This window comes from Pagrus major, chromosome 21, assembly GCF_040436345.1.
Source record: "Pagrus major chromosome 21, Pma_NU_1.0".
Taxonomy (NCBI): Eukaryota; Metazoa; Chordata; class Actinopteri; order Spariformes; family Sparidae; genus Pagrus; species Pagrus major.
Genome location: NC_133235.1, coordinates 31,347,223 through 31,364,722, shown reverse-complemented (window position 1 = coordinate 31,364,722; position 17,500 = coordinate 31,347,223). Strand labels below are relative to the sequence as shown.

At 44.7% G+C, this 17,500-nt stretch overlaps 2 protein-coding genes across 2 annotated transcripts in view; one reads left to right on the top strand and one right to left on the bottom strand.

Annotated features, from left to right (window-relative positions):
- Positions 1–9,619, bottom strand: part of rasal2 (RAS protein activator like 2) — a 74,829-nt gene extending 65,210 nt beyond the window's left edge. Inside the window, exon 1 of the mRNA XM_073490699.1 lies at positions 9,103–9,619. Within this exon, the coding sequence (XP_073346800.1) occupies positions 9,103–9,229 (127 nt within the window). The 5' untranslated portion in view covers positions 9,230–9,619. The remainder of the gene's footprint in view (positions 1–9,102) is intronic.
- Positions 9,549–13,989, top strand: LOC141017092 (uncharacterized). The gene is made up of 3 exons (XM_073491709.1): positions 9,549–9,594; positions 10,380–10,703; positions 12,556–13,989. The coding sequence occupies exons 1-3, from the start codon at positions 9,549–9,551 to the stop codon at positions 13,614–13,616; spliced, it is 1,431 nt and encodes a 476-aa protein (XP_073347810.1). The 3' UTR covers positions 13,617–13,989.
- Positions 13,990–17,500: the final 3,511 nt, after the last annotated feature.

The following is a 17,500-nucleotide window of genomic DNA, read 5'->3' as shown; positions in this document are numbered from 1 at the left end:
TCATCGTCGTCCTCAGCAGATGGACTTTGTGAATTTCACGTTGGGGATAATCGTGACTTTCCTCACATGAATGAGTAACGAGCCGAGCAGCTCGCTGACGTACAGTCCGATGTTGGTTTCCTCACTTATTTTGAATTCCTGAGCAGGTCACCATGGTGAAGGCTCGGCTTGCACACTGTATCCCCACAACATCGAGTTGATCAGATGTGTGTAAATAAAGATCAACAGGCTGGATGAGGTTACCACAATAAATTTATCAATTATTTGTGATTTATGACTTCTTAAAGATTCTTTGTTTGTTTGTCTGTGATGAAAAATATTTGTTTCCTAACGACATGGAAGGTTTAAGTGATTCTAGTTTGTTTTCGAGAAATTGAAAAAGTTTTCTAGTTTTCTATTTTGATGATTATCGGGCTAATATCGTGAATTGCGATTATGTTGGACAGAGTGATGATGACTGAAGGCAGCAGGAGACATCGACTCCACACAGAACAGAAGGATGATAGAAATCATAGCTCTCAGATCAGCTGACTGCCGTCACACCTGCAGCTTCACCTGGAAATCTGTCCCAGTCAGGAAGTACAACAGTTTTATCTTTGAGATGCTCTCTGCTCCTCTCTCCACCTCTATACTGCCAGCAGTCGTCTGAACCTTTTTTACCCCTCGACAGCTCAGGTCAGAGCTTATTTATGACATTATAAACTCACGTGTAGAACTGATTTTCAGATAGTTGTGGGTAACAGGTCGGTTCAGGGGGCTGAATCTGACTTAAATGTGGAATCTAAATCATTTCCTGGCATTAAGCCCAGACAGGAGATGAAACAAACATTCCTGCTCCTGAAAATCACTGTGAGCACTGAAAGGAAACAACAGGAGGAGACAAACAGGAGCAGAGAGAGGAAGTTAATCAGGTGGAAACCCCGACGACGACGCATCAGAACACAGCCACCAAACTCAGGAGGAGGTTAAAACCTAAAATGTCCCGGCCCTGTTGTTCCATTAGACGCCACTCAGTCCACTTCTCATCTCCATCCTGCCGGAAACCAGCAGCAGCCTCCGGCTAAAAATAACCAGCGGCCGTAAAGAGACCAATAAATCAGCCTGGATACCAGCAGAGGAGGGACGCGGCCCTCAGGAATCCTGGGTAAATCTCCCACAAGTCTCTGCTGGAGGGCGACGGATCCGAGGACAGACGACGCTTCCAGAAAACAGACAGGAAGTTCAAACTGAGCAGAGGTCAGTGTGAAGAACGTGAAGAAGTCCAAACAGCTCGAGGCAGAAAGCTGCCAAAACATCAGCGTTTAAGGAAAAAGAACTGAAGTCTGAGTTTGTCTGATCCAAACAGACCTGCAGCTAACAGTAATCTACATTATCAATTAATCTGACTTTTATTTTCTACGTTTATTCCACGAAATGTTAGAAAAATAGTCAAAAAAACAAAAATGGTGCAATCACTTAAATAAAGACTGGTTTATTGATCCAGCTGCTGAAAAGATATTCAGACCTTCAGTTGAGCTGTGCAACATGATTCAAATCTTTCATTCCAATAAAGATCATTTCATTTTCAGTTAATGATACATGCCATGATGTTTAGCACATTATTTACTCAACAAACAACAGCTTCTGACTCTTACTTGATTTCTTTCTTCATGTTTTAACTTCTGTGGAAATTTTCACAAACATAACAAAATATCTTAAAATCTGTGAGTCCTGCTTTTTGTGCACAAACTGGTTTTCGTGAGCTCTGATTGAGAAGCAGTGATCAGTTCCCTCTCAGTCTGTCTCCCACACACAACTGATGTAATAAATCAGCTCTGTGGTTCTCTTCCACAACATAAGTGACACTCGTTAAGATCCTCACTCATTCTGACGCTGCACAACAAACAGTCGGCGGTTACAGAAGTCGTAAACATCGTGTAAACATGTCGACTCTCTCTCAGTCAGACATCAGCAGTGTTTACAGGACAGTTACAGTTCAATCATCTGATCCAATTTACAATTACAACTGAGACGCTTTAATCTGCAGCCGCTCGCCACCACTCATCCACTTCTGCTGTGTTTACAGCCACCTGGGGTAATCTGATTACTTCCTACTGATATCTGACACCACATACAAACAGGAAAACTGGATCAGACATTAAACAGGAAGAAACCTGAACCACACCAACCATTTTAACCCAATAAAAACACAATAATGTACAAAACATATTGTATATTATTGTTGTGTTTTTATTGATCTCATGATGAAGTAACAGCACAACATCACTAACAGCTCCCTGCTCACTGTATCTACAGTACATGTTCAACATTTCATGAGTTAACTTCTTCTGTTCTGTCTCCATCTGATCACACGTGTCTCCACTGACTCATTAAATCAATATTTATAGTTCCTCACGCTGATTAACATCATGTTCGCCATGTGTTTCAGTCGGCTTCACACAATGTGACTGCAGATCAGTTTGCGGAGCAGCAAGTGAACAGAGAGACAGAGAAGGAGATTAGGATTTTATGAGTCATTCTGGACCAACTCGCCCAGAAAACAGAAGTTTTTGCAGTTCGTGTCATGAAAACATTCACCTTAAAACTTATTGAAATGTAAAATGCTACAAAAACCTGTAACTGTAACTTGCAAGTGTCCTGATCTCAATGAAAAACAGGCTCAATAGGTATTACACAAAGATAGAAAAATCAACACATTATGAATATCTACATCTTATTTTTCATTAGATTGGGTTGAAAAAGTTGATAAAAGTTTGGAATTGCAAAATCATTTATGTATATTGAGCTAAATAACGCAAATGAATATTCTGTCCAGATACACAGAACATGATAACATCATCTATAATACAACAAACCAAACCATTACAAGCTGTAACTTGCAAATTTCCTGAACCCAATGAAAAACAGGCTCAATAGGTATCAGACAGATAGAAAAAGCCTCACCTACGTCTTATTATTCACTGGATTGGGTTGAAATTTGTCCTGAACATCAAAGAGACCCTGAAGATCATTTACAACATGTGTTCATTTAAATAGTTAATGCTGGATGTTTACAGTCATTAGATTAATAACAATAAACCATGTTTTTTATTTTCAAACATTCATAGCTCCACTAGTTTTCACTTTGTTGACCCAAATGTTGAACCTGTGTAGTATTAATGAAGTTCTGTCACATCAATTTATTTGGTCCTGCAGAAAAGACTGAGTGACACACATCTTGTTAAACAGCCTCAGAGCTGGAAATACAAACTTATTAGATATTTTTACTGTAGTTTTTCCTTGTAATTATTTATGTGAATGTGTTATTATTCCTTGCAGACAGACAAAAAATTCAAAGACTTTAAATTACATTATTATTTAATAATTTGTCAAAATAGCACATTTTTCGTACGGCTGTACGTTACGTTAATGGCTGTAATATCACATTTGTTGGTTTTATTTCATCTGTAGATATTTGTACTGTGTTGACTTCAAGTTTTCTATCCATGCATGATACCTTTTGAGCCTGTTTTTCATTGGGTACAGGACATTTGCAAGTTACAGCTCATAATGGTTTGGTTCTTGTAAAGTAGATTAGAGCCTGACAAATATATCTGTTGGCCCATAGAAAAAACTTTTTTGGATAGATTATAATGCAGAAAAAGATGTTTATGATAATTTATTATCATTACATCCCAGTGAAGTTTTCACTGGTTCCTTAGCAAAAGTCATTAATACATTTTATGTAATTTTCTAAACAAACATTTATGAAAGCGACTGTCTCATCAGTCGCCACTGTTCAAAAATAAAACCTAAAGCAGCCTGAACAGCATGCAGACCTGATCATTGTGATCCCAGTGGATCCCTGAAATAAAAGGAACCCCTCCTGTGTTTTTCCACTGTGTGTCCTGAAATAGACAGCAACTTATTTTTGTCCAGAGAAGCTCGACTCTTGTTTTGTTTCAGAGGGGAAATCCTGTCTCAACGCCCCCATCGTCCTGATAACAGCCGGGCCTGGAGGGAACTTTCCATTTCCTCATGTGATCAGCCTCCATTGTCCTGAAGACCAGCACATGGACCTGAACCCACTGACATTATCTACCTGCTAATAGTAGGAATGTGCCGATTAGCTGACTAGTAGATTAAACGCTGCTGCCCTCACTAGTCAGCACCAGAAGGACTACTCAGTTTAACCTATTATTTTATTAATGTACATTTAAATTACATAATTTGCACTGAAATGTCAAATGTTGCTTTAAAAAAACAAACATCTGTTACTGAAGTTAACAACTCTGGTTTCCTGTTGCATTTAAGATGTGATATAAGCAATATTTTTTCAGACAATGTTTTACCTTCAGGTTAAGTTGTGTTCAATTTTGACTGTTTCCTGGGTATTTTATTACTTTTAGACTCTTCAACACATCGCAAGTTAATATTTTACAAACCATCAGTTTTGACATCAAGTGTCTTTCTTGTATTGTCAATGAAAGCATACTGATGAAATGATCATTCCATACCAACTGACCAAGGCCCTCCCAGTTAATGCCATGAATTTTCATATCTAGTGTGCAATAAAACAATCCATTACGAGCTGTAACTTGCAATTTTCCTGAACCGAATGAAAAACAGGCTCAGCTGGTATCACACAGATAGAAAACCTTGACATAAAACCACTGAATGTGATATTACAGCCAGTTAAAAAAAACATCAACATTTGTTTCAACAATGTGAAGACTAGTGGAGATATTAATGTCTGTGCTCTGTTGACTTCCAAGGTTTTCTATCTTTGCATGATACCTATGGAGCCTGACATTTTTTTATTTATTTTATTTTATTTTATATTAGCAGAACTTTGGAGCTTCAGAAATATGTATCTTCTGTTTTCCAGGTCGGGAACGACTGAATATAAAGTTTCTGTTTTTGAGACTCAAGATGCTTCCAACTGTTTGTATCCTGTTTGTTTTCATTACTGTACTGAGGGGGAATGTTGTACAATTTAAAGCCTCATAAAGCTAAATTAAAGACATTTTAAGGACTTTTAAATGCACAGCTTCGTAACAGCTCAAATAAATTCTGAATCTACAACAGACGTTGTATATACAGAGTGAATATCTGCTTCTTTCACACATGCAGCCACACAGGAAACATGAAGCAAACGTCAGTCTGGCTTCAGTCCAGCAGGAATCTCAGGTGTGAATTGGCCTCAAGACAACAAACTCCCACAATCCCCGTCCAATATGACGGCTTAAAACCTCAGCGGGCAGCGCCTCATCCTGCCGCCGTCAGTTCAAACACCTTATGGCTGCCGGTCAGACGGAGGGAAACCTTCCTGTCCTGACCTCTGACCCTCAACAGGGAATCTGAAACCTCTTCAGAGGCACATTTAAACAGTAACAGACGGATGTAGGATGTCTTACATCAATTAAGACCTTACAGATTAATGCTGTTTGCAGCCCTGCAGTATCACTACATGATCTATGGCTAGAGCTGCAACGATTATCGATTAGTTATCAACTATTAAATTAATCACCACCTATTTTAATAAGCAATTAATCAGTTAAGTACCTTTTAAGTTAAGTAATTTTTTAGGAAAATAAAAGTCTAAATTCTCAGATTCAAGCTTGTTAAATGTGAATATTTTCTTGTTTAATTTCCTCCTCTGTGACAGTAAACTGAAACAAATGAAAGAGGGACTTTTAAAGACTTGACACTTTCGTGAATACTCTTTAACAGAGTCTGGTTGGTGGTGAGTTAACACCGTCTCTGAGAGACTCTGGAAAAAGAGTCTAAATTCTCTGATGTCAGCTTGTTACATGTGAATACTTTCTGCTTTCTTTCTTCTGGAGACCAAACAACTAATCAATTAAACCATTAAATAATCGACAGTGAAGATGATTGTTTGTTATCTCATTAAATCACAATACATTTACCCTAACCCTTTCTTGTCCTGGTCAGGTGGTCTGTCATCACGCCCGCTTCATATTTAATCTGACTGAACACGTCACGGCTCAGGATTAAATCAGTCAGAAGATGAAATTATAAAACATATGTTGTCATGTGACTGAGCCGACTTAACGTCTGAATGCTGACTGCTCACGCTCAGCGGGGGGTGAGGAGAAAAAAGGGTGAATCCTGTGTCTGCGGTCAGCTTTAATAGGCTTATATAAAGCTGCCTTTCTCTGGATAAAACTCTTTGTCGATGCTTCCAGTGAGCCGACAGAGACGGATTAAAACAACAGCAACAGGCTCAGAATCACTCTGTACACTGGAGATCAACGTGGTGATTATTAAAGCTGGAGGTGATCATAGATTCAGCCAGAAGATCAAACTCAGAGGAATTCTTTCTCTTTTGGTGGAGCTAGGCTAGCAGTTTCCCTCTGTTTCCAGTATTTGTGCTAAGCTAGTCTAAACACGTCCTGGAGCGTTCTCTGAATCCATCTGACTCTGAAGCTCTTTCCAGCTTTGATCAGATTATAACAACAGGACTAACATCTAGAGGTTGACTGATAGTGGATTTTTACAGGCTGATTAAATTACGATAGTTTATCGTAAAACCCGATTAGCTGTCTGATACCACCGTCCCGCAAATTCAAAAATTATGACAAATTCAAAATTATAAAAATATCTCTATCGTTATCGGTCAAATTGTTATTTTAATCAGCAGTATTGGCCCAGAATTTCCATATATCGGTGCATCCGTTGCCGACCTCTCCTTTTACTGCAACACAGCATCATCCGAGAGATAAAACCACACGTTCCTGGTAGTAACGAGGATGCAGTATTTGTACAGTTTACTTCTTGTCGTTGTGACGACAGATACGCAAGTTGCAGCTGTGATGACTTTCAAAAACTGTAACATCCTGACTGTACGAAGGAAGAAACCTTTAAATGGGTTTAAATCCTATTTCATCCCACCAACACAAAAACACAGGACTGTTTTCAGTCTGAATCACAGCTCATAAAAATCAAACCAAGTTAAAATAATCTTAATGTGAACATGGAACAGCGTCTCAGGTATCACAACCAGCCGAAACAGACTCAGTCCAAACCTGAACCAGAACTATCGGCTCTCCACAGACTGAACAGGACTTCCTAAATGTCTGAATAAGTTCTCTTCTTGAAGGAAGACATTTATATAACTCATCACAGAAATATAATCAAATCAAACTCCTCTTCTTGTCTTGTTTCTTTGTCAGCATGTTATCATTGTGAATTCTTAAAATCCTGAATATTAAGGCATGTATTGTTCAAACTGAAAATAATTAAAGATAACCATAAACCTCGCCCTCCTCCAGTAAATCAGTTAATATGATGACCTCATCTCTGACCTGCTGCTGATGCAGGAAGCTGACCTCAGCCTCTCTGACTCAACACTGGCAGCTAAATAAAGCATGAATGTGGCTGAACACACCTCATGTGTACGTCTGTACGCAGTGAGGAGGTCCTGAAGGCACCGCGGCACCAGCCATTGTTGAATCTATTTGAGGTATGCGAGCCGTGGACGGCAGCGAGGATCTGATGCCAGAGCCGGAGTCCAGCCGGGTGAGATCACCGGCACAAACCGGCTGCTGACATCACACTCTGCCAACGCCGGGGGGGAGGGAGGGAGGGAGGGAGGGAGGGAGGCAGAGCAAACATCCTGACAGAGTCCTGCTTCCAGATACCAGCGCTGCGTTCAGGGTGCGTGGGAACAAATTTACAACAACTGCTTGGATGTTTTTTGAGTGTATGTGAAGTTTTTCCAGGCTTGATTTTCTGTTCTTAGAGAAACATTTTAGATCAGAGAAGATCATTTAAATCAAATATAAACCTGAAGTCCTGCTCTGACTCTTTGGCCCACACGACTCTCAGTGCTATGAACAGCTCTCACTGACAGCTCAACAGGAACATTTAATCAGACCTGAAACAATTAGTCAACCAACTGATCGACACAGTTACCCAGTGATTATTCTGCAAGTTGATTTATTGTTTTGGTCACTTTTCAGCTAAAACTGGTAGGTATAGGTGTGTACCTGAACTTTACATCACTACATCAGTTATGACTCACAACACGTCACATTCATCCCCTGCAGAGCTGAACGAACAGGGAAGCACGACGAGCTGGACGCCGCAGAGGGAGTTACTGTCACGGGAAACAGTCTGCGTCAGATGTGTGAAACTTTAAGGATTCAAGGTCAGCGGAGAAAAACTCTCCATATTGATTTGACATTCATTTGGCTGAACAGAACAGTCTGAGTGCTGCGTCCTTGGTAGTCTTTGGTAAAGTGGGTCGGGTAGTGACGGGAAACAACAGATCAGCATAGCAGAAGACGGCTGTCTCATCGTATGAGCTGCTGTAAAACTCCTAAAGTTAACTAAACACTGTAAAAACTTAAGAAATGATCACAAGGAGGGGAGATGGAGGGAAACAGATGAGAAAGGTCAACATATGGAGAGTTGTGGAAGCTTCCTCCATTAGAGGAAACCTGTCTGAGACAGATTCACTCTGAGGATGAAATACGGTGGATTGATTCATACAAACAGTGTTGAATGTCCTGATGCGCTCTGAGCTCCCCAGACTCTGATGTTAATAAAGTTCACTCAGCTTGTCTCTCGATGTCCTGAACATCCCTGTTTTCTCTGGATGCTTTTAACGTAGCATCACCTCCTCACAACTCCCCATCAGGGAACATGAGGTTTCTTCCTGTTTCGGACGAAAAGGTTTTGGAGTTCTGTGTCATGAAAACTGTGAGGATCTTCTGAGGTAAACCAGAGGACCTGGGTCCAAACCTCCAGGACACCCTGAACCCAGCTGGAGGTGGGGGGTGCTGACCTCTGACCCCTGAGACTGAAAGCTGGAGGAGTTTTCTGCCATCGTGAGAGTGAGGTGAAGGTTAACACACACACACACACACACACACACACACACACACGGAGCTTCCTCAGCAGCTCCGGTTTCCTCACAGCCGGCCGGTGGCCGCCATGACCTCGGCCTTGGCCCGCGGCTGTTACCGGGCTGTTACCGGGCTGTGACCGGGCTCTCCGCACGGTAACAGCTCCTCGGACTACCTGCTGACTCTGTTAATGATACCGGAGAAGTTGTCGGGTCAGTACCGAGCCCCACTGAGTGTCTGCTGTTCTTACCGTAAACTCGGATCCATCCCTGCTGCTGTGACACGGTGTCCACCAGGATCCGGTCCACCAGGGGGTCCAGGAGGCTCAGCCCGCCGTGCAGAGAGTCCACGTCGCCTGCCACCGAGCCGGTCTCCATATCCGAGCGGGAGCAAACTTGTTCTGTGTCAAAGAAACGCTCCAGAAGTGCCCGTTATCTCTGGAAACGACAGTCTAAGTGTTTGAACGACGCGAGAAAGCGTTAAAAGTCGGTTTGTACTCCGTCATGAGGGACTTCCGTCGCTTTGGCCGCCAGTTGCTTCTTGCTAGCCGTTAGCTGCGGCAGCCGGCGGCGGTCCGGTGGCCCGGCTGGCTCCCCCTCATTGTTCCGCTCTCCCGGGTTCGCTCAGCGGGCTTTAAACTTCCAACCACCCGGCGTCCGGGAGAAGCGAGGCGCCCCTTTCCTTCCTGCCCCTCAAATGTCCACCGAGAAGCCGCTGTTAGATCCTGTGCGAGCCGCTGGAGGTGAGCGGACTCCCGGTGCGGTCGGTGCGCGCGGCTGGCTGCCCCTCACAGAGCCGGGCACGAGCCCGCGACCCGGCGCGCCCCCGACACACGGGAGGGCGGGAGCGCGCATCAAAGTCTGAGCGAAGGACGAGCAGAGGTGGAGGAAGTACTCAGTTACTTTACCCCGGTCAGAGTACTGATACCACACTGTAAACATACTCTGTTACAAGTATTAAATAGATTACTTCAGTCAAAGTACTAATACTACACTGTAAACATACTAACTTACAAGTACTCGTACTTTTACTCCAGTAAAAGTACGAGTATAAGTAGCTGTTACAAATAAAAGTTATTCACCAGTATAATCAGGAAAATGTCCTTATTATGGCATCATTTTGACTTTAAAAGTCATAATTAGTCCAAACTGTGAACATTACAGTCACACTTTTGATTTTGACTACTTCTCGTGATTTTAACTTAAATCTCACAGTTATGACTCCTGTCATATTTATTTTATTTATTTATTAAAAAGCAAAAAAACATAACTAATCTTTTTTTCCCAGCTTGGATGAGTTTGACCTGATCACGTGATTAAATGAAACCAATAAACTCAATCAACTTCATGTCATGGAGGGCAGTCCGATAATGAGTGTAAATATCAGGTCATGTGAATATATTTACATGTCTTCAGATAAATAAAGACTTCTTGTCTCAGTTTCTGTGCTGCAGTGATTTTCTGTCGGACTGAGGTCTGTCAGCTCGCACACGGACGGGACTCTGACTCCACCTGCTGCTCTCTGCAGGCAACCACACGGGTTTGAGACATGCTTTTATTGTGAAGAGGTGTGAGCGGAACTTCCGCAGTGACCCGGTGACGCTGATCCGAGCAGCGGAAACGAACCGAGCGGACTGCGAGTGGATCTCCCGGCTGTTGCAGCTCAGGATGTCCAGCCTGCGGGTGTTGAAGACTCTGGTGACCGAGAGGTTGACGGCGGCGGCGGAGGAGATCCTGGTGCTGGTGGAGAGAGTGATGGTGGAGCACGAGGAGCAGCTGATCCGGCGGTACCGACCGGCGGAGGAGCGGACGAGTCCGGACACAGAACCACCGGAGAGCCGCACGCTCACAGGTCCAGTCTGATGATGATGATGATGATTTAATGTTTGGACTGAGTCAGGAACATCAAACCTGCTGAGTCACATCTCTTCCTGTTTCATCTGCACAAAACACACCCACATGTATTTTATAACAGAATTATTAAAGCGGTGTGGCGGTCCACTAAGCTCAGAGACCAGACGGTCCACTGAGCTCAGAGCCCAGACGATCCACTAAGCTCAGAGCCCAGACGGTCCACTCAGCTCAGAGCCCAGACGGTCCACTGAGCTCAGAGTCCAGACGGTCCACTGAGCTCAGAGCCCAGACGGTCCACTGAGCTCAGAGTCCAGACGGTCCACTGAGCTCAGAGCCCAGACGGTCCACTGAGCTCAGAGTCCAGACGGTCCACTGAGCTCAGAGCCCAGACGGTCCACTCAGCTCAGAGCCCAGACAGTACTCTGAGCTCAGAGCCCAAACGGTCCACTGAGCTCAGAACCCAGACGGTCCACTCAGCTCAGAGCCCAGACGGTCCACTCAGCTCAGAGCCCAGACGGTACTCTGAGCTCAGAGCCCAGACGGTCCACGAGACGATATTTTAACTTAAGAACTTCTTAGAAGTTTTCTTCGAGTGGAAGTCACAAACTGCAACCCAACGCAGCTCCGTTTTGAAATGTTTAACGTACTCATGTTGTTCACGTCCGCGGTGACCCACAGACATCCAGTCCAGAGACACCCAGCGGCGTCTCGTCCTCAGGTTCACCCAGTGTTGGCAGCAGGAGGTCGGTCAGCTGCCTCCCAGAACCTCGGGCTGCTCTGGAGCCTGACTGAGGGACCGTCAATAAATCACCATCTCATGACACGAGATCTCGTCACAGCCCGAGTTATGAAGCCTCGGAGCTGTGTTCAGTCTGTATGTTACGCCTGAGATGTTTCATACTGGGCCCAGACGGTGCCATTCAAAGTCTTGGGGTGTGACATGAAAGCTAAAATTATAACTGAATCTCAGTAACTATGATCCTGCTGTAATGTATAGATGGTAACAAACAGTATCTGTGTGAGAGTTAAAGGAACAGTTCGCCCCAAAATGAAAATTCAGTCGTGATCTCAGGAGTGGATTAAGAGTAAAGAGGCCCCCGGACAGCCGCGTCTCAGCTTCTCAGAGCCGGGCAACACTGTAGGAGAGAGTTGTTGCTGATCCAGACCTTCTGGAGGAATAAACACCTGGAGTCACATCAGATTCTGCTCTGATCCGACGGGAGGAGAGCTCAGAGATTACTTTGTAACTTGTGGGATTAATAAGTGGATTTATCTTCACTCCTGTTTATCAACCTGACTGCAGCAGTGATCTGGAGGTGACGTCCACTGTCGGATGTTTTAGTTCTGTAGTGTTGACTGCTGACCGGAGCTGGAGGGGAAATATACTTTACTTCATGAACGTAACGTTACAGAGAGGAGAGAACCAGAACCAGAACCAGAACCAGAGTCTCTGCTGAGTGCTGACTTCACTCAGAGGTTCACTTCAATTCAAACACACAGACTCACAGTGCGTGCCGTTGCTCGCTGGCTTTAACTAATGTCCAGTAATCTGACTATTTGTGGGAAATAAACAACTATTGTTGTCTACAGCTACTTCATAATCCAATCAAACAAAGACATTGTGCGATCCTGTTCGTGACGCTAATTTGTGTGAAGAAATACTCGAGAACTGGTCAACTCGTTTCTGAAGAAGGTTCAGGAGACTTGGATGTCTCCACTGAAACATTTATTGAAGCTCAATCGTGGAGAATAGGCATTAGCATTGCAAGTGAGAACACTGTGTAGTGCCAGACCAACCCTTTTGAATCTCAGTCTGCAGTTTTACTAAACCAGACTCTCTTCATCTGCAGACGTTCAGCAGTTCGAGGGCTTCGACCTTCAACAGCAGCCTGACCAGGAGCAGCTGCAGCCTCCTACCATCAAACAGGAGCAAGAGGAGGAGCAAGAGGAGGAGCAGGAGGGGGAGCAGGAGGATGAGCAGGAGGAGGTGTGGACCAGTCCTGATAATGAGGCTCCTCAGATGAAGGTGGAGCAGGACACCAAAGACTTCATCTACGCCATTGAGTACAGGAGTGAGCAACCTCAGGTGGAGTCTGGGCTCTCTGAGGAGGTTCTGAAGGTGGAGCTGAAAGACGAGGACATCCTGCCGAACACTTCCTCTGGTCTAACTGATGCTCCTCAGTTAGACCCCCCAGCAGACCTCCCCCCTCCTGCTGCCACTCAGACCGAAGACACTGGCGGCAGCACTTCCTGTAAAGTTTGTGGGAAGACGTTCAGCTACCGCGGCTTCCTGATAAACCATGCAGAGATGCATGCCGTCGAGAGTTGCCTCTGCGGCGTGTGCGGCAAACTGCTGCCGACCAGTCAGAACCTGCTGGAACACCTGCAGACACACATCAAGCCCCACGTCTGCCAGTCCTGCGGCAAAACCTTCCGCAAACGCATCGAGCTGGAGGAGCACACACGCTGCCACACGGGCGAGAGGCCGTTCATCTGCACAGTCTGCGGGAAGAGCTGCAGCCGCAAACGCAACCTGGTGTTGCACATGAGGACGCATACGGGTGAGAAGCCGTACCGCTGCAGCGTTTGTGGAAGATGCTTCAACGTCACCTCAGCCTTGATCCGCCACTCAAGGACGCACACCGGAGAGAAGCCTTACAGCTGCCGCTTCTGCTTCAAGACCTTCGCCAGCAGCTCGGAGATGAAGACCCATCTGAGGACGCACACCGGAGAGAAGCCCTTCAAATGCAACGTCTGCGGCAAGAGCTTCCTGCTCAGCACGCCGCTCAAAAACCACATGAAGCACCACACGGAGGAGCGGCCATACTACTGCAGCAAGTGTAGGAGGAGCTTCTGCGACGTCTACGTGCTCCGACGACACATGGAGACTCACAACAAGAACAAATCCTGAAATAATAAGTTCATGTTCCTTCAAGGACTCTGAAGGAACGACCTGAAACCTGGAGTTTGTTTCTTTATTCCTTCAGTCATGTTTCTCTGTGACTCTAAAATCCCCACGGCTGAATCTGATTGGCTGAGGCCTTTGAACATCCACCTTTACTGCAACATGTGCTTGTGTTTAAAACCGCAAACTTCAAGTTCATTTTAAACAATTATTTAAATTTTATGTTCTTGAATGAAGCACTGAGATGAATTTATGATCAAAACCCTTTAATTTAATTTATGAATTGTTTGCTTAGCAACACAAATAAAAGCTCTGTTACTGTTTTGAATATTTGAATATGTTGTGAATATTCATGTTCACATTAAAGAAGTCGACCTGATGTTTCTATCACAGCTGTCATGGTGGATTTCTTCTCATTTTGTACTTGTGTAGTTCTTGTTTTTACTGTAACTTGAAGTTTTAATAACTTAAATTTTTCAACCCACTGACATTTGTAAAGATAAACCACACGTCTCCCACAGAAATTAAGTTAAAATATCTTTGATAGGAGCAATTACAGAACATGACAGTAGACTTCAGCAGCTCTGCGGCTCGTTGCTGCTGACAGGTTGAGAAGTGAGAGTGAAGATAAATCCACTTTTTATCCCAAAAGTAAAAAAAACAAAAAACTATGTGCTGTCCTCGACTCTGGGCGTTAATTCCTCCAGAAACTTGGGCTCTGCCCTCAGCTGTCTCCTCCAGAGCTCGCCAGCTCCAGCTGCTGTCTGCCAGTTAGCATTAACAGAGTTGTTTGTTGATCCAAAACACCGGCGTCTGTCCCTCCCCTCCCGTCTGTTAGCCAAATTAACCACACAGGAAGATGTATTATGTGTCTGATATTTGCATTAAAAATTCTCCAAAAGGCACCAACAGCACAAACACAGCTGAGATGTGAAGATCAGTGACTGAATTAGCTGTGGTGAAAGCCCAGCAGACAGTTCGCAGCTAACTGTCACTCAAAGAGGCCACGCCCCCGAATCTTTAAAGGCTTAATATAATTGAAAGCTTTGAGTTATATAAAAGTTGTGGTGAAGGGATACATGTGCTACGGACCAGGCTGTAAACATGTTTTGTTCTGCTGTAAAGTTTACATTTTAACATGAGATCAGAGCTTTAGTCCGTCCTGAGGTTTGATCCCCAGTCCTCGTCCTTCCTCTGTGAATCTCAGTCTGCAGTTTTACTAAACCGACTCTCTTCATCTGCAGATGTTCAGCAGTTTGAGGGCTTCAATCCCCAGCAGCAGCCTGACCAAGAGCAGCTGGAGCCTCCTACCATCAAACAGGAGCAGGAGGAGGTGTGGACTGGTCCTGAGGTTCAGGCTGAGGTTCCTCAGATGAAGGTGGAGCAGGACACCAAAGACTTCATCTACGTCCTGGAGCATAACAGGGATCAGCTTCAGGTGGAAGATGTGAAGGTGGACGAGGACATCCTGCCGAGCACTTCCACTGAGCCGACTGATGCTCCTCAGTTAGACCCCCCAGCAGACCTCTCCCCTCCTGCTGCCGCTCAGACCGAAGACACTGGCGGCAGCACTTCCTGTAAAGTTTGTGGGAAGACGTTCAGCTACCGCGGCTTCCTGATAAACCACGTAGAGACTCATGCCGACAACGACAACCTCCTGTGCGGCGTGTGCGGCAAACCAATTCCTGATGGAAAGCACCTGCTGGAACACCTGCAGACACACATCAAGCCCCACGTCTGCCAGTCCTGCGGCAAAACCTTCCGCAAACGCATCGAGCTGGAGGAGCACACACGCTGCCACACGGGCGAGAGGCCGTTCATCTGTAAAGTCTGCGGGAAGAGCTTCACCCGCAGCGGCAACCTGGTGATGCACATGAGGACGCACACGGGCGAGAAACCATTCTGCTGCAGCGTTTGTGGGAACTGCTTCAATTTCAGGTCAGCCTTGATCCGCCACTCGAGGACGCACACCGGAGAGAAGCCCTTCAGCTGCGGCTTCTGCTTCAAGACCTTCGCCAGCAGCTCGGAGATGAAGACCCATCTGAGGACGCACACCGGAGAGAAGCCCTTCAAATGCAACGTCTGCGGCAAGAGCTTCCTGCTCAGCACGCCGCTCAAAAACCACATGAAGCACCACACGGAGGAGCGGCCATACTACTGCAGCAAGTGTAGGAGGAGCTTCTGCGACGTCTACGTGCTCCGACGACACATGAAGACTCACGACACGAACAAATCCTGAAAAAGTCAGTTTATGTTTCTCCGAGGACTCTGAAGGAACGACCTGAAACCTGGAGTTTGTTTCTTTATTCTTTAATGTCGTGGTTATCTGTGTTTACAGATAGGAAATCCTAATATGGGTACAGGTGTGGAGCTAAAACCACGGCTGAATCTTACTGTGTGGCCTTCCAACATTCATCTTAACTGCCTGTGAGTTTATTTCACACAAAAGTTTAAATGAATGAAATAATATTCTTAAATAAAGCAATAGGATGAATCTGCTGTTCCTGATTTAATATTTGAATATGTTGTGAATAATTATGTTCACATTAAAGAAGTTGACCTGGTGTTTCTATCACAGCTGTCATGGTGGATTTCTTCTTCTTGTGTTCTGATGTAGCTCTCTTCTCTTGTAGGAACTCCTGTAATCTGAAGTCTTAATAACCTTCAGTCTTCAACCTGTTGACATAATTAAAGACGGACAACCATTTTCCTCCCACTGTACTAAAATGAAGCCAAAATATGTGGGTTTGTTAGCAGCTCACAGAACTGACCAGCTCTCCTCTGACATGACCGCAGTTCTCAGAACGACCAGACTTTTTCTGTGCCAAGGCGGCGGCCATGTTGGTGTCGGTGAAATATATTGAGTGAGACGATGTAGTTCACAGAGCGGTTTAATACAAAACTAGATGATATTTTACTATCTTAACGATAAACTGCAACTTTCTTGACTTGCAATATTATCTTTTAAACTACCAAAACATCACGTGTGATTCATGTCACAATTCAAACAAGATCAAAAATGATTTGTTGCCAGGATAAAAGTTTAGCAGTCATATTTCTGCACGTCATTAACTGACCGACTTCAAGAGGTGGACAGGATGTTGGACATCTTTGAGGAGGGACCGCAGTGTTTCAACATTTGTATATGTCACGCCGGTGGATGTTTTTAAGGACACCTGCATGTTTGTGGTGCCAAAAAAAAATATATTTTTGGAGGGAAGTCGGGCATCTGCAGTCATGTTTGTGGCGACAAAAGTGGTGTTTTTAACGAGACCTCGGGACATCTACAGCCATGTTTAGTGACAGGCAGCCATTTTAAGTCAAACCAGGTGGTTTTTCTGATTTCCACCTACAGCCATCAGTACTGAGTGTTGTCTGCCACAGAGCCGCGGTCACCGGGGACAGGAAGGTTAACTGGTGATGTGTTTCTATTTTAGATTCAATCATTGAATAAACTCACGTGTTGTTATTTGTGACTGATGAAGCCCCGCCCCTTCCTGTTCCTCATGGACCTTATTGATAAAGCTTCGTCTGTAGTGATGAAGGGAGACAGATGATGTATTGATCCTGTTTGAACTGTGTCATGAATCACACAGATGATGTTTGTCAGTCTGTCATCAGACTGACGTCATTATAAAGACGTCACAGCCGACAGAGTCGTCAGTGATGTCACAGCCGACAGAGTCGTCAGTGATGTCACAGCCGACAGAGTCGTCAGTGATGTCACAGCCGATGGCCTCGTTAGTGACGTCACAGCCGACAGTCGTCAGTGACGTCGTCTCCTGACTGAAACATTGTAGAGCTGCTCCTGTATATGAGCAGCTGACAGAACTGAACCAGAACCAGAACTGCAGTTGTCACTATGAGCAGATTTATTGTGATGTTCATCT

Bases quoted from the DNA above. Each gene is read 5' to 3' on its own strand.
- LOC141017092 (XM_073491709.1), top strand. From the start codon at position 9,549: ATGTCCACCGAGAAGCCGCTGTTAGATCCTGTGCGAGCCGCTGGAG. The intron at 9,595-10,379 runs GTGAGCGGACTC...TGCTCTCTGCAG, and splicing joins TCCTGTGCGAGCCGCTGGAG to GCAACCACACGGGTTTGAGA. The intron at 10,704-12,555 runs GTCCAGTCTGAT...CTTCATCTGCAG, and splicing joins GGAGAGCCGCACGCTCACAG to ACGTTCAGCAGTTCGAGGGC.